Source organism: Temnothorax nylanderi, unplaced genomic scaffold, assembly GCF_030848795.1.
Source record: "Temnothorax nylanderi isolate EJ_2023f unplaced genomic scaffold, tnyl_v1.0 TNYL_tig0026_pilon, whole genome shotgun sequence".
NCBI lineage: Eukaryota > Metazoa > Arthropoda > Insecta > Hymenoptera > Formicidae > Temnothorax > Temnothorax nylanderi.
In genome coordinates this window covers 238,051-263,573 of record NW_027249088.1, presented here as the reverse complement: position 1 = coordinate 263,573, position 25,523 = coordinate 238,051, and the positions used below count along the sequence as shown (strand labels likewise).

The 25,523-nt window shown below is 40.6% G+C and overlaps 3 protein-coding genes across 3 annotated transcripts in view; 1 reads left to right on the top strand and 2 right to left on the bottom strand.

Moving 5' to 3' along the window:
- The window catches only part of Ush (Zinc finger protein ush), a 175,207-nt gene extending 163,958 nt beyond the window's left edge, over positions 1–11,249 (bottom strand). The window contains exon 1 of the mRNA XM_071701495.1: positions 10,806–11,249. Within this exon, the coding sequence (XP_071557596.1) occupies positions 10,806–10,845 (40 nt within the window). The 5' untranslated portion in view covers positions 10,846–11,249. The remainder of the gene's footprint in view (positions 1–10,805) is intronic.
- A 2,056-nt stretch (positions 11,250–13,305) lies between these two features.
- Positions 13,306–15,284, bottom strand: LOC139769950 (zinc finger HIT domain-containing protein 2-like). The gene is made up of 5 exons (XM_071701488.1): positions 15,140–15,284; positions 14,686–14,968; positions 14,339–14,605; positions 14,040–14,243; positions 13,306–13,965 (listed from the first exon to the last, which is right to left on the bottom strand). The coding sequence occupies exons 1-5, from the start codon at positions 15,217–15,219 to the stop codon at positions 13,654–13,656; spliced, it is 1,146 nt and encodes a 381-aa protein (XP_071557589.1). The 5' UTR covers positions 15,220–15,284; the 3' UTR covers positions 13,306–13,653.
- Positions 15,285–16,683: 1,399 nt separating this feature from the next.
- L(2)k09022 (HEAT repeat containing 1 homolog l(2)k09022) lies at positions 16,684–25,364 on the top strand. Its single transcript, XM_071701477.1, has 10 exons — positions 16,684–16,837; positions 16,924–17,072; positions 17,303–17,597; positions 18,141–18,504; positions 18,697–22,008; positions 22,175–22,846; positions 23,098–23,415; positions 23,535–23,983; positions 24,378–24,828; positions 25,131–25,364. Exons 2-10 carry the CDS (start codon positions 16,931–16,933, stop codon positions 25,299–25,301), a joined length of 6,174 nt encoding a protein of 2,057 aa, XP_071557578.1. The 5' UTR covers positions 16,684–16,837; positions 16,924–16,930; the 3' UTR covers positions 25,302–25,364.
- The last annotated feature ends 159 nt before the right edge of the window (positions 25,365–25,523 follow it).

The window sequence follows — 25,523 nt, the reverse complement described above, 5'->3', positions numbered from 1 at the left end:
TACATACTGGTGCTGCTTCGCGGGAGAGGAGACGAGAGAAGAGGCGACGAGGGGGAGGGATGGGGCAGACGCAGCATCCCGAACGGGGTACACGCACGACGATCTCCGCGCCGATATCGTGAAATGGCAGGCACCTGAAAACCGTCATCCTGGACGAGGATGTTACTACGAGCGTCTTGAATTTCGTGGCGAGTTGCCGTAAAATTATGCCGTAAAATGCCGCTTCGCTTCTTCAACGATCAGTCTTGATGGATCGCTCCAAGAAAAGAGGATTGTCGGAATAATCCCGAAAAGTATATGTACAAGGGATACACTTCAGTCTTATAAGTGACGAAATTCAACGGTCTCCGGATATTTCGTTATATATTTTATTTTTAATGGTACCTATTTTTTATACACGGAAAAAAATGGTATATTAACAGCATTAATCTAATTGAAAATAATTTTGTTATTTTAATAACAGTATTAATGAAACAAATAGGTACGTCATGCTCTTGTTTTAATAAGATGTTATTTGTTTCATTGATAGTATTAAATTAACAAGATTAATTTCAATAAGATTAATGCTGTTAATAACATCATTTTTTCGTGTATATATCTTTAGTATAACTAAGATTTGATTAGTATGATAGACATAAATAGGACATTCTGTCGTCTTTTATGACAGAACACCCCACATATTGGTAGAATAGGTAACTGGTAACTTGCATTCTTTGCCGTTTTAGTCTATAAGCATTTGCAATTGCTTAAATCCACTTACTTATCAGTGCGACAATCTAGCGTGAATAACTTTACATAACTCGCTGTGACTGTGTAACAGAGGTTAAATTTTTGCATTAACACCCGCACTTTGTAAAACTGATGCGTTCGTGATAAATATCTATTCATCGGGCCTTTGCTTATCATTTTTTAAATCTTCTGTTAGAATACTTTGATCCTGTCCTGAATTTACAATCAATCGAAAATAAATCATGTGAAATTAACACGTTTAATATAAAGTGCCTAGTAATGATTAATAAATACATTGATTTGATTTAATTATATTTATTTAATAAAGTTTTAATAATATGTAAAATAGCAATTTTACTTTCGCATTTCTTTCTTTGTTGCCTTTTGTGATTAAAACTATATTTACGCAAGATTTATATACCACGAGCAAACGTATTATGAAACGTATACTATATACGAATAAGAGTTTTCTACGTATTTGTTTCAGATATCTTAAAAATGATCTTAGATTATACGTTTTCCTAGAATGACAAGTGCATAGAATCAATTAATGTATCATTACAGTTGAGATAAGATTAAATAAAAAACTCGTTTGATGCATTTATGTTAGTTGATTCATATATGAAATGATTCATGTTGCTTAAGGAAAAAAGAAGGATATCGATTGTTCGCGATAGTTCACAATAGTTACAGCACCGATTCAGGATATAAACAATAAAATTTTCCGAACAATAATACAGATAATAAGTAAATAATAAATACTCCAGATAATATAAATAAATAAATACGATCGCAAAATTCTCGAAGGACGCAACGAGATGCGAGATGTTTCCATTTCTATAGAACATCGATTCTATTAAATTGTGATCGCGTTATCAAGCGCGTTATTAATCTCAAATCGTTTACGATCGATCGAAGAAAAAGATCGTGCGGGCGTGGGCGCGCATATCGCGCGGTCGAAATCGAAAGAGTGGCGAGAAAATCGGGCAACCACCCTGCCTCGTTGCCTTATCTCGAGACTTGAGAAAACGCAGACGCTTTCGTGGTAATCTACATGGTATCGAAACCCTAAAATCAACGTTAATAGGACCGAGAGCGAGAGAAAAAGAGGGAGAGAAAGAGAGTGTGTGGCGCAAGAGACATTTATTCTATTTTCAGAAATTCTATATAGTGGATAAAGTAAAGCTTTCTAAATAAGATGACAAAAAGATATAAATCTAAAATGACATTATAATCTCACGTTGATAAAAATTTCGTGACTGAAAAAAGATCTTCTATCTGTTCTCTATTTATTAAACGAAAAAAGAAGGAGAGAAAGAGCATGTGGCCCAAGAGACACGTATTCTCAAAAATTAATGTAACGGATAAAGGAGATAGCAAAAGACACCTAAATAGGAAGAGAAAAAGATATAAATCTAAAGTGCAATGATAGTATATCTCACGTTGATAAAAATTTTGTGGCTAAAAAAAGATCTTCTATCTATTCTCTATTTATTGCTTAAATCCCATTCTAAGTTTACCATTTCTTATCTATGGATCAAGAAGTTTTATAATAAATCTTGATTTTAATCTCGTTTTTCTGTCTGCATCCTATATTTTTAAAAAAGATAATGAATCACATAATTCAAACGGCCCATATCTTTCTCATTACAACAACAAAAAAGTTAACAAGTTTAAGAAAGCAATTAGAAACCGAAACTTTCCCGTCGAATTGAATCCCACGAATGAAATCCTGGATCCCGCCGCGAGTTCGTAACTCGAAACGGGAATTTCTCCTGCGATTCTCCATGCGAAGATCGTCGAAGATCGGCGATCGATCGTCGTCGTCGTCGGCGGTAGCGACGAGAGAAGAGGCGGACGAACCAAAAACGGCGTTGCGCGACCTCGCGCACGTGCATGTGCGCACGAGGACACACACAGAGACGGCCGCGCAAAAAGGCACGATCGCGATACCGCGGTATCGCGCGGTACCGCGACATGCCGTGAGCCGAATATTAGCGTAATGAGCTGATATCTGACGATACTGTAGATTTTAGACTGCCGCGAGCGTCACGTACACCGCGACATCGAACGCCGATCGAACGATCTCTGACGCGCGCGAGCGACTATACGGCGCGTGGATAATCTCGGCTCGCGGAGAGCGATAGATTCGTTAATCGGAATTAGGGTAAACGGTATCGCGTCGTATTAACGGAAACGAGCGATATTCGCGACTGCGAATTTTTCTGCTGTTGCCGGTATTAATCGGAGCGTATCGACGTTTCATCGTTCAAGCTCGATGACGATGGAATTAAAAGCTATTTATAGGACTATAAAGCAATCAAATTCTAAGATATCCGTTTATCTATCTTTTCAAAAGGCTCCTAAAGATTGCGATCATTGAATGAAAAATCTGGGAAAACTTAAAAAGAATATTTATTGGAGAAAAAATTATAACAATTGTAAAAAATGATAATTGGAAATTTAAGTAGACTAAATCTTCGCACAGATTTAAAAAATCGATCGAGAAATTCAGATAATTGACTGAAATTTATCAGAGATGTAAGAGAGAATGGTTGTCACGCAAAATCTTTGTTAATTGTAAGAAAAAAGCGTTTTTAGTGCAAAGTAATTAAAGCGTAATCACGATTTACTTTAACACGCTTTTAATCGTTAAAAACTTCGATGGTCCACAAAATCTTTCCAATAAGTTTTCGCGACAATCTAATTGTCAATCAGAATCCACGGTTTTGGAGCATACATAAAGTGATTCAGAATACATGCAGCGTGTAACGTCAAGGGGAAAAAAAAGAAACGAAGGAAGGTCAATCAGCGGTCCTTATCTTCTCCTCTCCGGGTCCCTTATTTCGCCGCCGCTGCCACGGATGTTTCTCGCGATCCCTCTTTCGCCCCCCCCCCTCTCTCTCTCTCTCTCTCTCTCTCTCTCTCTCTCTCTCTCTCTCTCTCTCTCTCTCTCTCTCTCTCTCTCTCTCTCTCTCTCTCTCTCTCGGGAAGGCCCTTCCTGTCTTCGCGAAGAAACGCGCCGGAGACAACTATCGCGCCGCTGATCTCGCCTAGTTAGCCTTTCTTCCTTCGGTCCTCTCCCGCGCGTCGCCCCCCTCCTCCGCCCTTGGACTGCCCTCACCTGTAGTACCTCTTGTTGGTGCACCTCGTCCTTCCTTCAGAGAGCGCGGAACCGATACCGGGACTGGCCCCATAAATACAGCGGAGGAGCTGAAGCGAAGGGGGCGACGAGGAACGAGGAAACGGGGGGTAGGGGGGGTAAGAGAGGGAGAGAGAAGGGCGAGCCTACAAATTGCTACACCGCATTGTGGTGTCACTCCGGCCTGTTACGACACGGCCCCGGCATCTCGCCGGAATGGTGTCCGCGCGCGCGATTCTCCTCTCCTTCCTTGTGTCGCCCTCCGTTCGTACCCACTTGCCTCCTCCTCTCCCCCTGCGTTCTCTTCGCGGTGTTGGCCGACTAAGGGCCGAGACGGGAGGGGCTCCCTACACGCGTGTAAACGCACCTTTTGCACCGATAACCCGCCTGTTCCGCCGCAAGTGATGCAGACAGGATCTCTTTTGGGCCTTTCGGAGCATTATAGAGAAGGGGGGACGTTGCGATTCACCCTTGTACGCAAAGGGTGAATTCGAGTGGATTGTGGACACTAAAAATTTTCGAGACTTTTAAACTTTAAAATAAAATTGTTGAATTGTCAATATACGGAAATTGAATTTTAATATATCGAGTATTTCGAGACTTTTTATAATCTTCAACAATTAGTATCTATCGGGATTCGAGTGTTTAACTGTTCAGGATTCCCCTAAATTCTAAAAATTATCCCTTTGTGAAAAATTAAATCTTTAAATCCGTGTTTGAAACTCGGGATTTTGTGCTGCTTGGATATTTAGAATTTTTTAATACGAAATCTCGACTTAAAAAATTACAAAAGATCAAACTGGAAAGAAGACCTAAAGTTTAAAACTTCGGATCTTCTTAGATATTTAAATTTAAAACATTGAATTTTTTAAAATCAAGCAAATTCACTACTCAAAACGTGCCCTCAAAATCGATTATCAGGGTCAGTTGTTGCTTTTGCCGACAAATTTACAAGATAAAACAATCAGCCGCAATGCACCTTTGCCCAACAGACACGAAATACATCTCGTACGGACCTAATGCCGTCACAATACAACCAGCTAACCATACAAGACCAGCATCCGACACGACGGGTATATGCATCAATGTGTTCGGCATCGTGTCTATCAGCGACACGAGGCTCGCGTTACATCTCGTTCTCGAGGAGAGAGAAGGAGACAGAGAGATTATTCGATCATTGGATCGAAGAGAGCGTTCGATTAAGCGGACGAAAAGACTCCGGAGGTGTCGCTATCGAGTGATCTCTCCGCGCGATGATACGCGAGAACTTACTAGAGGAATCATCACATCTCGGGGGAGGCGCGGCCGACTCGTCGTATTAGCAACGATATACCGGCAACAACAACGGCGCGGAAGAAAAGGGAGACGCGCCTCCCTCGGACCAGTGTCTCTCAGTTCCTTCTTGGGTCCCCTAGAGTACCATTTTACCCCCCTTCTCCCCCTTTTAATTTCTTACATTCGTTATTAATTGAAAGGACGTAATTAATGTATAATCATGTACAGCTGAAAGTCAATAAATCTCGTGGAAAGATTCGAGATCTGTTTTAATTTTTCACTTTTCACAAATGGATCCGCGAGGAGAGGGGCCCGCCGAGATGAGAACCGTCGTTTTGCGCGATCGATGGCGAGCGAGGCGATGGGAGATATTCTTTACGGCGAACACGATTCAATAAAGCATTCTATAAAATCATCGCTTATTAATTTGACGCTCGCGCTCGGCGGGGGTCGCCGGCGAGACCCCCGCGGGGCGCCTCCTCCACCTTTATCCCGCTCCGCATCGTCGATCGCCGGCGCGATACTCGGTCGGGCTCGAGGGAGAGAGAGACACGAGAGGGACCCTCCCACGGGCCCTACGTAACACTGGGCACCCTCAGGTGGCGCGATGGGCCCGGGGCGCCTCGTTTCGAAATTGCGACGACGTTAGCGCGAGGGAATTTACCATATTATTTATGGGCGCGGTGAAACGCCGAGGGGGAAGGCCGATGATCCTCGTGATATAACGAGGAATGAGAACGGGGCCTTTGTAACGTAACAGAGAATAGATATTAATAGATTCCTATCGTATCATCCGTGTACCTGGCATATGAAATTTTTGTACGTTTATCGGGCACTTGAAAGATCAAATTACATTGTAAACTGTAAATTGAATCGCGTCGCGTGAACTGTGCGCAATTTAATTCATCTTCTAATAATTTCCGCGAAAAGGTATGTCCCCGCGGTGACATCACGCTTCTCGTCTCTCAGGCGCTAATTTAATTCAGATTACTTGAGACTAAATTAAATTAATATTTACAGACCGGCAGAGATAAATTTACATATCACGCGAAACACTCTTGAGAAAAATTCTGTCCCAGATGTAAAATCTTCGAAGAAACGGGCAGTTTCCCTATTTTATTATCGGTCTACAATACAGATATAAAAGATACGAAATAATTGAACGTACAAAATAAAAAGAGAAATAATTTCTCGTTGAGAAAGGTTACAAAGAACGATCGCAGTCTTGTCATTCTATGACGAATCGCGCGCGCGCGATTAATGCGCATAAATTTTAATCGAACGAGGATGACCAAATTTACGACTAATCGCCACCGCTGCATGACTGTATTTATAAACTTGACGGAGAGATACGTGGCCGCGAGAGGAGGCACGGTTGTCGCAACTGGCCGTCGAGCGATACGAGATAAGGGAGCACCGGGTGACTACAAAATATTGACAACGTCAGAGAGGGCCTTATCGGTTAGCGGGGCCCGCGCGTGGCCGAAACTCGCGTTTTTCGCCGTTTCGACTTCCGAGTCGTACGAGTGCACCATCGGAATTCCGCCGTAAAAGGCAGAAACATCGGAAAGGGCGGGAGAAAGGGAGACGGAGGGAAGCAGCGGCGGTCGTGCCGCTCCGAGAGTCACGGATCGCGATCGTTATCGCCGTCACATGTGCAATGCACGACGAAAAGTATCGGCGCGTTATAAAAGTGCCGCCGATTCCTGCGGTATCGTTTCTACGTGGCAGAGGTTAGTCAAAGAAGCGATCGACGAAACGGGAGGGTCAATAACACGAAGAGAAAAGGATGCTCCACGAATTTTCAGTGAAGCAAATAAAGATTCAATATATAAACAATAAAATTTAAATTAATTAATTTTTGACTAGTCTCGAGGTAACTTTTTCTTAGGAGTATTTTAGCTTGACGATTAAATTGCGAATTTTGAAAAGAAAGTTTCAAAAATTGCTAGCTCCATTTAGATTTCCTCTTAAAAAATTTAAGACTTGTACAGAAAGTGCAATTATAAGACAGATGCAGTTTTGTGAAAAAATAGATTGAAAAATAAAAGAAAAAAGATTTTAGTGATGCTAGTTTGATATGAAATACATAATAAATATATATGAATTCCTCGCATATATTCAGACGAAAGTATATAAAAAGGATAGAGATAAGAAGATCAAATTAATAAAAAATGTAAATTATAATAAAATTAAGTAGGATGAGATTATTTGAAGCGCAATAACATCTCGGATTTATTTTAATCGCGAATAAAGGCGACGGAGATACGCGAAAAGTAAAGCGACGGCGATGAAGTGAAAGGGGGGGAAGACGTATTAGCGGGTGGAAGAGGGGACGGGCCCGCTATTTTAACACGGCGTTATTAACTCAATTACGGTCGTTCCCAATTAGCAGTCACGCGCACGAGCCGGCTTCGCAATAATTACTCGGCCATTAACGTCGGTGTCCCACGAGAGGGCCCCAATGCACGTTGCAAACGCATGATTTTCCTGTGTCCCACTATGGGGGACCTCCGGAAAGACTCCTAAAAATTTTAGGAATGCTAGAAATCCGCGCTAATTTTCTTGTCAAACGTTAATATAGCAATATTTAATATTATATAATATAAATTTGTTAACGAGTTTTTCTATTATAGACTATAGAACATGATCGAGTCAAAACAAGATTAGCAGCTTTTTCATAGAATTACAATGTTGAATTTTTTCTAAATATTAGGAATTCTAGGTAAAAGTATCATTTTTCTCAAATTTTCTCGAAATTGATTTTTTTTCAGACAAAATCGACCAGAATTTTTCAATGTAAAATCTTTCCTGAAGAAAATTTCAGTGAGCTCAAGGAAAAAAATAAAGAATATTGCGAGAGCGATTTCTTCGAAACGAAATCAATAGGTTCGCGAAGCGAGAACATCGTGAAACGGGGGTACCGGGGAGAGGAAGGGACAGAAGGAGAAAAAGAGGTACCCGGTCCGACGAGTCGCAGCCACGTGAAAGTGGGTTCCAACTTTCGAGCCACGTGATCGCAAGATCGCATGCCCGGCCGCGACAAGGGCGAAGGGGGCGACGAAAAGGATCCAGACACACTGGATCTGAGCCCGGGATCTCGTCTGGCCTCGATCGTTTCGCGATTCGCGGCGCGAGAAAAGAAGCGAGCATCGGCGAGAGATGATTCGAAGAGTGATCGAAAAATATGGAGATATTCACGTATAGAAAAAAAATTTGCTTTTAGGAGTCTTCTTTATTCGATATGTAATATCGCGCGACGTCGTTTCTTCAAATGGCGATTTAAATGGGACTTGAATATCGCCGATGATTATCGCAGCAAAATCATCAAATTAAAGCGCTAATGTATTTTAATTAGAATTTTACGTGATAGAATTATTATATAAATGAAAGAAACTTATATATATACATTATTTATTAAATAAATTTAAAAATTTAGTTAATTTAATAAATTAATGCTTAAATTAATTAGTTATAACATTTTTAAGAAATTCCAGACTCCTGACAGATAAATTATACGTACGATCCGCGGAAGCTGCGATGGCTAACGGGATCGAGGATTGGGCACTTCGTCAAAGGGTGAGGGCCAACTGTGGAGGGCTAATTATATAAACGCGCGAAATCCGCGTAATCGCGATAGTCAGATGTGTCATGTCAGCCGTCGAATGCGTGCGTGCTCATACTGTGAGGCCCGTTAGAATCGAAAGGTCAGTTGACAGGCTGCGGCAACTAAACGCGACGCGTTATCAGGGATAAGCAAAAAATTCGCACTGCTTTTGACGGCAAAAGATACAAACAGAATTTAAAATACGCCAAATTCCTCGGTTATGTGTACTTCATTCTCGTAATTCTTGTTATACATTCTTATAACAGATAGATATAAAACCACATGGACCTTTTGGAAATTTAATAAATTCTGTCATGTTCATAAACTAGCAAATATTACGAAGATATTCTGGTAGAATTAATTTATAAAACTTTAATGCCAAAATTTCTACCGAAACCTACAAAATTTTGACAAAAAAAATCACCTCTGAAAGCAACAAAGATGATGACATTAATAGTATAATGACCATTATAATGATATTAATAGTATTAATGCTATTCATTGTGTATTTTGATATTTTATTATCAATATTTATTTATCGATTGCTCACTAGTGTACTAAAATCATATAATAGTTGAATAACGTACTATTGATATCTTGTTATTTATTGCTATCTATTTACTTACTATCAGCATAAAAAATAATACGTACTTAAAAAACAATATCAAAACATCATAAACAATCTAAAACTCTATAAAAGAAATTTTCAATTAATTTAGAATTGCAACAGACTTTCTTACTATAACTTATATTTATATTTTCTTACTATAACATTTTTTCTTCTTTTTTTTTATATATTAACATAATTGTATTGAATTCTCCCAGAATAAAATAAGAAAAACGTTGTTTCAAGTGCGATAAAATTATGAGATATATAAATTCAATTCAGGTGCAAGATACTGCGAAAAAATTGACTAACGAATAATAATAAGCTAACATTTCATAATAAAAAAATTTATTGAACATCCCGCCGCACTTTCAGTCCATCCCCGAAATAATTCTATCCTTTACCTAATCATTTGCCTCTGCGACTCCGAAAGATAGACGTTGAATGAACCGTTTTGTCGCGAGAAACTTGTTCTCCTTCGCCGGCATCGTGAATTAATTTATTCGGTCGTTGATTTATCCTCGAAGGAATTTATTGCTTCCATCGGTAGAAAGGGAGAGGAAAAGAGAAAAGAGTGAGAAAAAGAAAAATAGCGGTTTTTTAGATCGACAACAATTTTCTAAACGTGTTTCCTCGATATCGAGTTAGTATTTCAAATTTCGCAAATCTTCCAGCAAGTTTGAGAATATTTAATTCTGCTTTCGCTAAAATTACGAACTTTGCAAACAGTTTTTTATTCACTCTATCTCTATATCGAAAGTTTTAATAATTAAACTATCCTTAACGTTTATTTTAAACCAAGAATAATAGAGAGTTAACAATTATATTAACAGTTTTCTTTCGAAATCTAATTTGCAAAACGTCAAAAATAATTTTGTTAGATCGTTCAACCTTATAATTTATACGTGCTGGTTGCAGTCATAATTTGTCCCTTCGCGACTGTCGGTCTAATTACAATTTATTATAATCACCCGAATAATTTACGCACCGTGTATCGATTCTCACTTCCAAATATCCCGAAGCGCCGCGATTTCAAAAACTCGCGCCGGTCGCGCGATTATTTAAATTTAAACCGTCGATACTCCTAACCAAATCCTTCGTCCTCTCCCAGAATTCAAATTCGAGCAAACGAAATCTGAATCAATGCATGACTATATAATTTAGTGAAGACTGCTACAACAGGTCGAGATATCCGTTAGACGAGCCTCGCGAAATCGTGCGCGATAAACGGATTCAAATCCGCGACGACAAGCATGGCGGCGACAGAATCTTTCGCGCGAAAGAAATTTAAGCGCGCTGTCAAAAGCACATATTACGCACGCACGCAGGCAAGCAGGCCACACGGACGGGACGCGACGGACACCTGCGCCCAGGCACGTGTCAACCAAAGAAGCACGCGAGATAACAGAAGCTGGCAGGATAAAAAGCACATAATCGGGACTCACGTTTCAGCGGTTTGGGGTTGCTCTGCTTGCGACGTGACATCCTCTGCGCTCTGCCATCACCCGCTCAGCGTGGACATGTCGCGTTGCGTGGGTGCAGCGTGGTGACGATGATCACAGGTGAGAGACGGACGGTCAACAAATCGCGGACACAGCACACGTGCGACAGCGTGTAGGCGGGGAGGAGGACAAGGGTAAAGGGGATGGCGACAAAGAAGAGCAGCGAGAAGCCGACGGACGATATCGGGCGGCGTGGTATCTCCGCTCCGCCCGTAGCGCAGATACGATTTCGCGATGTTAACGAAATCGTGGACGTACGACGACAACGACGGCGACGACGACTATCGACGGACGCCGGCAGCGCGGCGCTTCCGGAAAACGCGGACGCACACGCCGATTACGTTCGAACGCGGCCGCTGTCAGCGCGCAACTAAACAAACGGCGCCGCCAAACACTCCCCCCCACTACCTGGCCGCGCGCCGCGACCCCGCTACGGCGCGGCGTGACCGCGTGAGCGCGCTGGTAGGCTAGGGCGGCTAGGGGGCAACGGGCGGCCGGCGCGGCAAAGTTTGAATGCCGCGCGCGCTGCGCTATTATGAACGGCGTCGATCTCTCGTGGGCCTGCGTGAGTTCCAACGGCGATGAAAATTCGAAAGCTACCGCCATCTCCGGGAGCGTTGCGGAGAGAGAAGATCAATCGTGAGAAAACGAACGATAACTTACCCACGCGCGCGCAACGGTACGATCGCACGGAACTTTCTTGACGAAAACTTGACTGTCGTACATTAGCATATTTTTATAATTCTGTATACGCGTAATACGCGATATGGCCCACAATGAGAAAAATAAGGAATAAGATAAAGGAATAAGGAATAAGGCATGTTGCATCTCACTTTAATGTACGTGTACTGAAGTGAGATGCGACATTCCCTTATTCCTTATTCCTTTATCTTATTCCTTATTTTTGTCATTGTGTCTGACTGTTCTTTCTTATACGGTGACTGCAAAATCGCCGACCGATTTCGAGCAATCTCGAGAGCCATGACGCCAGTGTGTATAATCCACGATACCGGACTATACCGGATACGCGCGAGCGCGTTCTGATTGGTCGAGAGTGGCGTGCGAATAAGCGCGTGATGTTGCGCGGGTCGTTCTTTCGCGGCGCACAGGTGGGACCAAATAAAATTTCGTGTTTTAAAAACGGCTACAGTCTCGAAATTTGAACTAATTTCGATGCTTTTTTAAAAGAAAAAGCTAATAAAATTTACAACGACTTTGTCCAGTTAAATTTTAGTTTTTTTTTCTATTATACCTTTTATATATATGAAAATAAAATTTACGACTTTGTCCAGTTAAATTTTAGTTTTTTTGCGGTTTTTTTGCTGTTTGAAGAAGTGACAAGTCGAAAAGTCGGCTATTAGACGGCTATGTCGTCTATGGTTTTATAGAGGTCTAATTTGAAGGACACAAAAACGTATAATCGACCTAATTTTAGACGTCTATATCAACCGGTCCTTTGGTTGAAAAGTCGTTGATTCGCCGTCTTTTCAACTGATGATTTCTGACTGGGATTGTTGTCGTTAGCGCTGGATGGCACAGACAAGGGAAAGGATTATGCTTCGCGAGCCCTGTTTTATCTCGCACTCACGCTACCTTTTGAGGTTGCATTTCCTGGTCATCAGATGATCATGAAGGTTGTTCGGCCAATTTTAAATTTCCTGAAAATCTGCAAATATCACATTGACAAGAATGACAAACCGAAGTGTTCCGATAATGAGAAACACGACACTCTAACAGTTTTGTACAACCTAGCTAGTGTCAACGACAACATGCGAAAATGTATATTCGAGACAGATGTTGAGAAAATAATCGAGCACTGTACGCATGATGGCGATAATATATTGCAGCAAACGTCCATACAACTCATAAACAATTTAGTATCATGCCGTGAAGTTGCTATTCAATTTGTTGAGCAGAGATCTCATCAACTTTGGTATTTTATGCTTTTGTCCGTGCAGGAAGGCAAAGATAAAGATATAAAAAAGGCAGCAGCTGAAACATTAGTAACGCTAACGGCAGCCAGTGAAGAGGCTTGCAAAAAATTAATCAACTGGGAATTTTGGCAGAAATTCTTACCTTTTTTACTCGATAATGAAGACGATGACTTACAACATAAAGGTACCGAAATTGCGTTAAATATGACGAGAAGTACGAAAGACGTCGCTGTAAAACTCATGAAACCAGACATAAAGGAACTTTTGAAAAAATTGAGCGAGAATGACACCATGCAAAACAAGAAGATCAAAGAATTAGCATCCCTTGCTTTAAAGGCTGCTGCGGAATGGGGCAAACTCAAGAGAGACATCGAAGGGAGCGGATCGTCACAAAGCACTGATAATATAAAACATTCGATTAAGAAGATTAAACGTAAATAATTAGTTGAGATCTAAATGACATATTAATAGAATATTATTTTTTAATTTTAATAAATGATAGAACAATGTACAGTAAGATAAATACGTTTATTGACTCCCCTCAGGGTTGCAAAACGTTTTGTAGGGACGTTCCCAACCCTTTATTCAATTCTCATCCAATACTACCCTTCTCCTCTCACTTAACCCTTTGGACCAACGGCTTAACGTCTCTTTCCGAAAGACGGAGCCCAGTTTGCTCCGCACAAGAGCCTATCTTGCACGGAGAGTGCAGCTTTCGGAAAAACATTCTATGTTTACATGGCTCTAGTGGACTCAAACCTGGTTCTTCAGATTACGAGTCTGGCGCTCTACCACTAGACCACACTGCCGCCTTAGCACAATGTATAGTATAATTAATAAATAATAAAACTTTGCATTTACAAGACTCCTGTTCCGGCGCTTTTTACCCATGATAAATAATATTCCAGCTTCTTCAAGCACAGAAGTATACTCTTTCTCGACAGGCTTGGGTCGTCGCTATGTCTCTGCGAAAATCTCTTTGTGAATTCTTGATTGTTCCTCTTGCAGGTTAAAATTTCTTTCTTTGCTGCTGCTAGCAATCGGTGGAGCTCGGAGAGTGCCGCGGACGTATAAACAGTTTTCATTTCGGGCCCTGGTCCTTGCAAAATGGAAGCGCCAGCTTCTCTTAACGCCGCTAAAGTTTGTTCATCTTGTGGCAACCAATCAACCTAAGTATATATTTAATAATAATAATTTATAATGTACACATTTATGTTAATGTATAGGTGTACAAGCTACTAACGCTTTTTATGTTTTCTATAACGGATTCAATTGCGGAGTCCGCATCTTTGAAGACCTTATTATCCCTCATATTTTCACAGATAGTCAGAAAAACATGGGCAGCCTCCTCGGCACAGTTCAAATAATCTCCAATGTAGTAAAGAGCGATATACGTGTAAGCGTATATCACATTTGTCACGTTAAAATGTACACAAGGGGATGCTTTCTAAACACAAATAATAACGTTTAATTGTAGTTTTAATTATAGTAACTATTTTATTAATTATATTATTTTGAGTATATGAACTTATTATTACCAACCTGCACATCGTTAAATAACGGTACGTCTATCAAGGCGGGATATTTTAAATCGCTATAGGCATCCTTAATGTCCTCTTCAACAGGCTGAATTAATTTTCTTTCCATACGGCAAGTCCACCATGGTACCCACTTGGGCAGCAACTTTTCCGCCTCTCCATTTTTTATCAGCGCCTCAAATTCTTGTCTCTCTGCTTCGGATAAGGCTGACCAAAGCTCATTCGGATCTTCAAAATTGACATTCTGCAATCTGGTTTCCAAGTCAAGAAGCTGAAAGATATACATTCGTAAGAACGAGCATTGATCAAGTCACAAATTTGAAAATTTCTAACACGTCTGTCCTTAATTACCTCTTGCTCGTCGTCTGAATCCAATGGATAATCCTCGCCGCTGGTGCTCCCCTCGTCCGAATTATCTTCTAAGATGTCATCCCCCAGGTCCGCCTCGTGTACCCTCTTGAGGATCTCCATCATAGCAGCCGGATCGTTCTCCTGAGACTTGAGCTTCTCCTCGACCCACTGCCTGTAAAAGCTCTCGGAGCAATCCATGTGCGCGTCCGACTTGTAACACTCGACCCCGCAATAGCCTAGGTCACATCGCGGACAGGTATACAGACGCTCGCGCTTGTTGCACCTGTTATGAGAAGAAAAAACGTTACATGCCGACACAATATTGGATTAGAGCGACCAGTCGCAACACTCGAGCTCCACGAGATCTCAGCTTGTTGTAATTTTGCAGTTTTGTACAGATGCTTCTTGCATATTACGTCACAATTAAACCTTCAATGTAAAACGTTGTACTTACAATTCACAGATTTTAGCGGCCGAACTTGTACCTGGGGACTCCGTCATTTCGAATCTCTTTGACGAAACGCTGTCATTCATACGAACACTGCTCACTGACTCACTGCTGTTGTTGTTTTGATCAATTGCACCTGATGAATGCGCGGGATGCGCCGGCGCGATAACGTAGAAAAAACGAACCCTCCCGGACAAGAAGCTACCTGTTTTACCGACGGCGCTCTACTTTATCGATCGTGGCTGGGAAACGCGGTTTCTCGGTTTTCCGAAAAATGTCGCCTCGTGCACTGTTCCTGATTTCAACGGGCAACCGAACTTTTATGCTGGGCCTACAATGCGAATCGCAAAGTCGTGAGTCGCAAGAATTGACCAATCACAGTCGAATTTGAGGAGAATAATCGACTGTGATTGGTCAATTCTTGCGACTCACGACTTTGCGACTCGCATTGTAGACCCAGCATTAGTCCGTATCTACAATAGCTGTAGTAAGCCTCAAGATGTAAAGCCTTGTGTACACGATACTAGAAATCGGTCCGAGTTTCGGTTTAAGCCAATGAAACTGCTGCTTTTCTGTAAGAGCTGCAAGTTGATTGGCTTAAACCGAAACTTGGACCGATTTCTAGTATCGTGTACACAAGGCTTTATTTATTATAAATTTTTAAGAGCCAAAATGGAAAATCCGGCTATGTACCGGGTTGCGGCTGATCTTACTGATTAAAACGAGCATAAGTTTAATGAGATTCGTTAATTAATTTGGCTAAACTTTGGGAAAAACCATTTGTAGTTCACTGCTCGTTTTAGGCCCAGTTCAACAGTGGCCAGTTAGCTTAACTAGTAGTTAACTCTCACTCTCTATCTCTTTCTAACCTCAAAGGTTAGAAAGAGAAGGAGAGTGAGAGTTAACTACTAGTTAAGCTAACTGGCCACTGTTGAACTGGGCCTTAATCAGTAAGATCAGCCGCAACCCGGTACATAGCCGGATTTTCCATTTTGGCTCTTAAAAATTTATAATAAATAAAATACGCAGTTAAAGTGCAGTTTAAAATGCACTTAGTGCATAAAGTGCACCTGAGTGCACCTGAGTTCGGCCGTGACTCCTGTCGACCCTTAAGCCAATGAAACTATTGCTTTTCTGTAAGAGCTGCAAGTTGATTGGCTTAAACCGAAACTCGGACCGATTTCTAGTATCGTGTACACAAGGCTTTAGGGTGCCGTCCCATGCAGGACGGAATTTCGGAAAACGGAATCTCGGAATCATTCTGATTGGTTAGCCTCATGGGGCTTGTACTGTGCCCCATGGGGCTAACCAATCAGAATGATTCCGAGATTCCGTTTTCCGAAATTCCGTCCTGCATGGGACGGCATCCTTAAGGCTGATTTATAGAGGCCGTAACCGTTGATTTAAGCCGTAATCTTCAAGAAATTGACCAATCACAGTCGAATGTGAGAAGAACAATCGACTGTGATTGGTCAATTTCTTAAAGATTACGGCTTAAATTAACGGTTACGGCCTCTATAAATCAGCCTTTAATGTACATACCAGATTACTGCACATGGCAAACGTTTCGAATGGGAGTTATGTTTTCGCACGTGCCACTAGAAAAATATGATATATCTTGCGTATACAAAAGTCTATCAATTATATTAAATCGATATTAATTTCTTTTGAATTAATTTTTTGTGACAGAAGGAAAATAATTTGGTAAGTTCCTAATTTCTTCTCGTATTGAGTACAATTTCTTTTAGAGGATGTTTGAGGTTATCTCAATTTCTGTGGTTCGTTTGTAGATTAACAATGGCGACATCATTAGCGGCACAACTTAAAAAATTGAGAACTCCGCAGACAAACTTACTGCTGCAGGATAAAAAGCGTCCTAGCTTGCTATTTGACCCAAAGGAGGCTGCGAATTTGGACAGGGACACCGTGCTGAGTATAGGTTAGTTTCTGTCTGTTTTATGTATTAACTAGTTAAATTTTATACGTTTTTAGTAAAAATTAAATAGTATTCATTTCTTGTTTACTAATCTACCTTTTTATCAGTTCTGTTCTATGTGACTTTGATTATTTTAATAAACATAAGTTATGCTTCTTGATTACAAGGAGAGAAATACTTGTAAAGAAATGTTTCTTTATTGTTTCTGATCATACTTTCTTATCTGTTCTCAGGTCTGAGTGGTCTGGAAGAATTACAGAAGCTCTCAACGGTATTTGGTGAATTTCAAATCACGTTATTCGCTCAGAGCTCCGTAAACTTTGAAAGAGCTGTCCAGGATGCTACAGTTAATAAGAAACTGGATGCGGAGATCGCGAAATTTTTGTTGTTAGCGACTCCGTACTTTTTACTGAATGCCTGCCACAAAGCTCTAGAATGGCTTGTATTTAGATATTACATTCATCAATACAATCGAGAGCAGTTTATTCTTATGATCTTGCCATATCATGAGACTCGCATGTTTGTTAGGTATGTATTATTAGAACTCTGTTTTTTTATATTTAAATTTGCTGATTTAATCATCAATATTATGTATGTGGTGAAATATATATTGTTGATAAGTTATATATAAATTTAAAAGTATGACTAAATCTTTATTATTACACACACACACATACACACACGCACACACGCTATAATTGTCTCGTGAAATATGCGTTTTAGATGGTTACCAGGTTCAAGTCTCATAGTCCTTTATTTACAATCTTCAACTCTCCAATCTCTTATAAAATTAAAGCATATATGGAATGAAGATTGAGATAGAACCTGGAACCTATTAGTCAGTTGCTTTCGCACATAATTCTTAATGCCTTGTGACAAAAAAGACGCTAAATTACATTAAAATTGAAGAACTATATTAGAAGTTTTATTAGATATTAGATTAAAAACTGAAAATATTTTAATCTTATTTAAAAAAAATTTTTTTTTACTTATAATACTTATACATATAATTGTCATCACATATCTGTCTTTAATGCAATTAATTTAAAATTTACAATTTTGCCTTTTAAGAGCCCTGCAACTGGTAGACTTGTCAGACGAGAGCGATAAGTGGCATTGGTTGACATCTGTGCAAAAACGCGGTTTGATACTGCCTTCCGAAATTCTTATTAAACATTTGATCTCGGATAAAGGACTTCTGAAGACGCTATGTACTCATGTGATATTTGCCACAAAGACTTATTCCGATCAGGCATCTTGCCTGACCACCTTGTATGCCTTTTATACTACTGCAGTGTTGGGTGTGATTGAACTAGGATCCATCACCGAGGTTCACGTGAACTATCTATTGCCGACTTTTCTTCATGGCTTGAAAAGTCCCATTCTCGATTTTGCTGCCAGCAGCTATATGATTATTGCGAAACTGATAACAAAGGTAAGTTTCCTCTGTCTTGACATTACTTGTTTTTCAAATATTTCTATCTTGAATGAATATCGATTTCGCAGTAATTATAAAAGTGTAACTTTTTTATTATACCATTTTTTATATACCATATTATAAATCAATTTGTAAAAATATTAAAATTATATAAATTCGGCATTTTCTGATATTACGATAAATCTATAGGTGAAATTGAACGACGATACTATGGAGAAGTTATTGCTGATGACGTTCAAGAAGACGCACTTGAAGCAGGAAGCCGTCACCTTTCTGCTATATCTCTATCAATCTCCGATTAATCGATTGATCGTTGTACCGCCAAATTTGGTCCTCCAATTGTCTGAACTACCTTGGTTTATTGAGACAGTTGCCAAGGTTAATTCATCGGATATTAACGTGTCACGATTTATTGTGCCTTTTCTTCAAGCGGCTTGCCAGCTCATCGTCGAGAGACCTGAAGACACCAGCAGTGTGCAGAACATGATTGGCAACATGTTGGGACACATTAAGCTAGATAACGATGTGGTGGACGCCATTTTATCTGGCATACTAACATGTGAATTCTTCAAGGATGAAACTTCTAAGAGCGCAAAAGACTTTCTAGCGAGATTTTATCAGAATTTTGAGCGCGGGTATCCGGAGAATTTCGATCGGTATCTGAAGAAATTGATGAAGCAGGGCGAGAGTGATGAAAAGTCGAAACAGGCGTTACATTTTCTTACTTCGTGGCCTTTCGGTACCAAGAGCACGCAGGAATCCGTCGAGATCCTGGACAAACTAATGCACATGAGCGCCGCGCAACGAGTGGTCGCTCTCGAAATTCTCGCCAAGAATGACGTGAACGTGCCTGAGAGCTTTCGCGGTATAATGACGAGTAGTCTTCAAGCTAGATTCTACGACAACGACGTGAACGTTGTGAAGACCCTGTTGTCTTTCCCCATCAAGAGATTGACTAGCTTATTACCCACAGACACTCTAGTGGATGAATTATTAGTCCTATTATCAATGTGTCACACGGCATCAAGGAAAGTGTTAGCTAAGCCAGCTCTGAAGATACTCTTGGAGCTTTGCGAAGAAAGTGACGATACCAGCGTCTTCATCACGGCTTTGCCATACTTATTCCCGGCCACGGACGACGATGTAGAAGTTGCTATGGAAGTTCTTCGCTCAAACTTCGCTAAAAATAACATGTATATGCAGCGCGTGATAGAGGATATCAGCAAATCCAAATTGAATGCCGAAGCAGTGTCTTCTGCCGCTTTTCACAACATCTTAAACTATGAGCTGCTACCACCCACGGAGAGTATACTGAATTCCATGCGGCAACAAATCTCGCACAGTGACGCGGCGTCTCTGTTCTTCAACATGATCCTACTAGGCTCGGTCTGTAGGGTACCCGTGGGCTCGATGCCGGTGAACACTGCACGGGATGTCATCGAGATGGCCACGGAGATGATCAAGACGTATCCACGCGTCAAGCTACTGCGCGACTGCAACAACATCACCGGCCACAATATTCAAATGGCTCTAAAGCTCACGTCTGAAGAAATCTTGCCGCTTCAAGTGGGTACTTACGTCCTTGAAATGGTACATAGGCGGCTGAACATTAAGTTTGAGTCAAAACTCGACTTCGACAATAACGCGGAGCGAAGCAATCTGATCTTACGACTCCTCGAGATGTTCATTGAGGGCATGGACAACCGACACTGGCGGAAGCACTACTCTAGATGTCTACAAATCTTCTTCCAGCTGCATTTTGCCACAGTGAAGGATCTCGTCTGCTTTCTCGCGCAGTTCTACACAAAACCCGTCAAGATGCAAACATCCTATCACTGTTTGCAGATTTCTTTACTGCTGCTAAATCAGTGTAAATCCGTTCAGTGGGCATTCCAAGATCAAGACTTCGTAACCAATTTGCTGCTTTCGTTGACGAGACGGAACAACGAGTGCAGAAGAGTGGCGGTGGACATTCTAAAGAAACTAACGCAGACCTTTAGTCTCACCGCAGAACCGTTCTTCGTGTTACTACAAAAACTGGCGACAGAGAATGGGGAAATCTGCAATGATCCTGATCATCTTGCATTGAGCTTCTATTTCTTGCTCTCTCCAGATCCACATGTGTCTCATCAAATCAAGGAACACAAAAAGTTGCAACAAGCTCAGAAATTAATATTTAACGTAGTGACGCAGCAGAATGAAGCACCAAAGATTCCTCTGGATCGAAGATCCCAGCTCCTCGATATTCTGGTGAACGTCAACAGCACCGAAATCCTACGGCAACTGGCTCCAATGGGTCTTCAGCTTTTACCAAAGCTGACGGAAGATCCAAAAAACCGTTCAGCCGGTAACGCTTTACGAAATATACTGGAACGTTTTACCATAAACACGGTTGATGCCCTGAAGGATGAACAAGTGTGGTTGCTCTTCAAGACGTGCATCCTGGTACACGAACCCTGCGCGGTATTGGATTCCGGCGATCAAACGTCGCCGAGCATTATCGTACTGAAAAGGATCAGTGCAATCTTCGATATGCTATCTCACGATCTCCAGGTGAGCATCCTGTCTAAAGTGCTGGACGTGATGATCGATTGTGAGATGGTCGACGTGGTCTCCGTCGCGGGCAAGACAATTCGTGGTATGTGCATGGATGCAACAATCCTGATCTCAGAATTGGAGGCCATGAAGCTGAGCGGCCAAGTTCAAGAGGAGTCGGCAGACTCGGAGATGACAGCGAGCGCGAGAAAACGGAAAAAGAGGCAGAGTCAAATCCAACTGGCGCATCCGGCGATGGTCCACAGCCGAGCGTGGAAACGCGGCGTCGTCCTGTTGGAGTTCGCGGAGCGCGCCGACACCATCAAACGCGAGGAACTACTTTATAGTATACTGTTTGACTTGTTGAACGTTTGTCTGAGTCTAGAGGAACAGGGTCCAGTTGAGTACACGAATCAGTTGCTTCTCTCGACGATCTTTCAGATGATGAAGAAGAAATTGCCAGTGCGCGATGCTGGTTTGCAAATTACGCTTATCGTCAAGTGCATCAGGACGTCGCGCAATCCGCAGACGCATTACCATGCGTTGCAGGTGCTGGTCGAATTCCTGAAGAATCTGGACGTGCAACGCGCTCTCTTTAATCTCATGCCGATTTTCACGTTTATGGGCAGCACGATGGTACGCCAGGACGACGCTTACTCCATTCAGATTATCTCCAAGACTCTGGAGACGGTGGTACCGATCATAAACGCGGCCGACGACGCGACACAAGCCTGCGAATTGCTGAGGACCTTTATTGTCTCGTTGCCTCATATTCCCGAGCACAGACGGATGCCGCTTTTCGTCAAGTTGCTGCAGCTTCTTGACAATCACCTGCACTTGTATTATCTGCTGACTTTTGAGAGCCACGTGATGAAGATCGCGAGCCAGAAGACCGATCATTCCACGCAGTGGTTGGATTTCGCTTTACAGGTGTCTCAGGAATTTCCACCACATCGGTTGCTCGAGGTCAGTTCTTGAGGATCATTTCAACCTGAGACTTAGCAAAATGACAATTTTCGATAAAATTTTAGTAACAGAATATTTTAATGATGTAATTTTCTTCTAAAAAATAATTATATTATTTTGATTATTCAGAGATATAATGAAAAAACTTTACCGATTTTTGCTTTAGATTTGCACGAAGGTGATTAAGTTCATCAAGATCTTGCCGATCGATATCGAAGAAGAGCAGGGCAGAAAGGAGGCGATGAACTTCCAGTACAAGTACATTTACAATGTGACCAAGTCCACGCCGAAAAGCTTTCGGCACTACAAGATAACGGCTGTGCAATTTCTCAGTAACCTTCTGTTGTCGGAGGATTTCATCAATCGCGTGGCCGTGCTGAGCCAGGACGAGACAAACAATATGAATCAGTATTGCGATCATCTGGCGATTGAGCTGATTCTGCTAATTCAAACCACCTCGAAGACCGCCGATCAGCATCAGAATAAATCCAGTGCCAAGTACTGGAAGGTGTTACTACATCATTTGTACGACGTGCTGGATCTGGTGAACAATCTGTTGCCAAATACCCTATTCCTGCAGAGCATCAAGAATCTACTAAAACATGAATTACTACCGGTGAAGAAGAAAGCTCTAGAACTGTTGAACACAAGACTGGTTCAGAAGAAATTTGGTGAGGATGTTCACGCAGATCTTTTGAGTTTGATTGAACCTTTGGCAGATTTCTTAGAAGGGAAGATTGAAAACCAGGAACAAGAGGTCGTACAACAGACAGTGTTAATATCTTTGAAACTGCTGGCGAAGTTGCTGGCCACTAATCGCCCTGCTGTCTTTAAACCGGTATGCATTAATATTAATATTTCTAATTTCTAACAAAATAAATATTTCTAACATTAATATTAATATTTAATATTAATATTTCTATGCATTAATATTAATATTTCTAACAAAATATTAATATTTCTAACAAACAAACTTATTTAATAACCTTCTTTAGAAAAATCAATTTATTTTAATATTATTGTTAATTATAATATACTCACTAATATATAAATACTATTATTTAATATTATATTAATGATTATTCACAGATTTTGGATACAACGACGGAATTGTTGCAATCGAAAAATGGTCCAGTATTAGCCAGTGCGGCGTTGTGCGTAGCAGAATTATGCAGTTCAATGCGAACGCATGCTTTGTACTCGCTAAATAAATTCGTGCCGGCAATTTTGAACTTGCTAAAAACTCATTGCCATCAGAATGTGCCGGATGTAATAGTTATTAGCATCGTAAGTGCTTTGCAGAAGATAGTGGAATCTCTGGGAAATTTCCTATCGCTCTACTTGGATCAACTCTTGTCTGAATTGACGATGCTGAGCTCGCAGTATACCAACACGGAGCATCCTAAGGTACTCGTGATATTACCTCAGCCAAGAATTATGATACGGGATCTCATTTCAAATTCTATTGCAGAAATTTTCGTTGGTTCCTTTTGAAGCTTAATCGCTCTTCGTTTATGTTTTTGCAGGCCAGTATAGTTCTTTCACGTCTGAAGGCAACGACGCAGAAATTATCCAGTTGTATACCTCTGCGAGTGTTGCTGCCAGCTGTTAACGAAACTTACGACATGCTATTAAACAACAAATCTTACAAATGTATACCGTCATTGATGAGCGTGCTGGCCGAGTCTTTTGACAGCGTGCAATCAACGGAACTGAAAGTAGAGGTTGACAACCTCGCCAACTTCTTCCTCGAGGTCCTTCAATTCCGCGAAAGAATCGAGGATAATATGAAAACGGATGACGACGCGCAAGTTACCTTAAAAGACATCGTCGCGGTCGAGGAAAGCGCCAGTAAGGCATTGGTGTCATTGCTTTTGAAATTGAGCGAAGTAACATTTAGACCGTTGTATGATAAGCTTTATGGATGGGCAGCGAATGAAACGCAGTACAAGCAGCGAAATATAACGTTCTACAGGTATGAACAAATACAATTAATTTCCATTATATTATCTATCAACTTATAGTTGTAGGTCTGTTTCAAAGCAGTTATGGTTCCTGCCAATCGTGCGATAATTAAATGTTTAAATTAATCAGTAATTATATCAATGTCATGTATATCCAAGCAACAATAATAATAATAAGATTAAGTGTTTCTTGGTTTTAACTAATTGACATGAATATCAACTGAATTTTAATTTCGTAGGTCAGTTACAAATAATTTTAGAATCTTTAAAAATATTCTTTAACACAATATAAATCTGAAAAATTATTTTAACCTGTTAAAAGATAGCAAATTAATGAAAAATGATATATCGTGTGTTCATCAGTTCTTGCAAAGGCGCAATTTTTAATTGATTTTTTTTTTTTAGAATATCGGCGAATATAGCGGAGTGCTTGAAGTCCCTATTCGTTTTGTTCGCTGGACTCTTTTTGAAGCATGCGGCGTCGCTGTTAAGCAGCAACAATATATTCGTAACTGACACTCCGCAAGAATTGACGCTACCCGACGAATCAAGCAGAATCGAGTTGACAGAGGCGATTCTGCTGACGCTTCACCGGGTATTCGGTTACGATGTACATAACTTCGTCAGTCAGGACCGGTTCGAGATTCTCATGCAACCGATAGTAGATCAAGTGGAAAATACAATGGGCACGAGGGAAGAATACGAGAGTCGAGCTAACCAGCTCATCGTACCTTGCATAGCTTCCTTCGCCAGCGCCATTTCCGATGATTCATTGCACAAACAACTGGTCTACCAGACGTTGCTGAAGACGAGACACGCAAAGCCTTACGTCAGGAGCACCGCTTTGAACGCATTGGTAAGATAAAATATAATAATTAATCTAGTTTAATTTAGATAATGTAAAAAGTTACTGTGTAGTGGAGCTTCTATTTTTATTGCTTTAATATGACAAAATATATATGTATATAATGAACTATTGTTATATACGTGTAACATAAGTAAATATAATGAAGAATTAATGTTCCACTAAAAACTGTTTATGCAGCTTATACTTGATCATAATTTACGAAGGAATTAAACGGTGCACTATTATTTTTTGTATTTCGAGCATTTAAATTATTTTTGCTTATTTTCTGACAATTTGTTATCGTGATTTAGGTGGAAATCGCGAGGAAACTTGGCGAAGATTTTATGCCATTATTGCCGGAAACTGTGCCATTCCTAGCGGAGATGTTGGAAGATGAAGACGAAGCTACGGAGAAATGTGCGCAGAATGCTGTTCGCACTCTAGAAGAAATTTTAGGAGAACCTTTGCAGAAATATTTTTAAACCTTTTCAAATATGCATTAATCTGTAAATATATAAATATGTAAATATATAACTAAATTTTTACATTGAAATTTTTCTTACAAATAATGCGATAGAAATGCTTCAAAGAAACTTTTTGTTTTAATTTTATTTTTGATTTTTATTTATGTAAAATTATTATAGTAGGTAAACTTGAATGACAATTTAACAGAGCAATTTTTCCCTCTTTTTTTAGTATTCAAA

Excerpts from the sequence above, each read along its gene's own strand:
- LOC139769950 (XM_071701488.1), bottom strand. The coding sequence starts at position 15,219 with ATGAATGACAGCGTTTCGTCAAAGAGATTCGAAATGACGGAGTCCCCA. Across the intron at positions 14,969-15,139 it reads GCCGCTAAAATCTGTGAATT|GTGCAACAAGCGCGAGCGTC; the intron begins GTAAGTACAACG and ends TTCTCATAACAG. Across the intron at positions 14,244-14,338 it reads CGTTATTTAACGATGTGCAG|AAAGCATCCCCTTGTGTACA; the intron begins GTTGGTAATAAT and ends ATTTGTGTTTAG.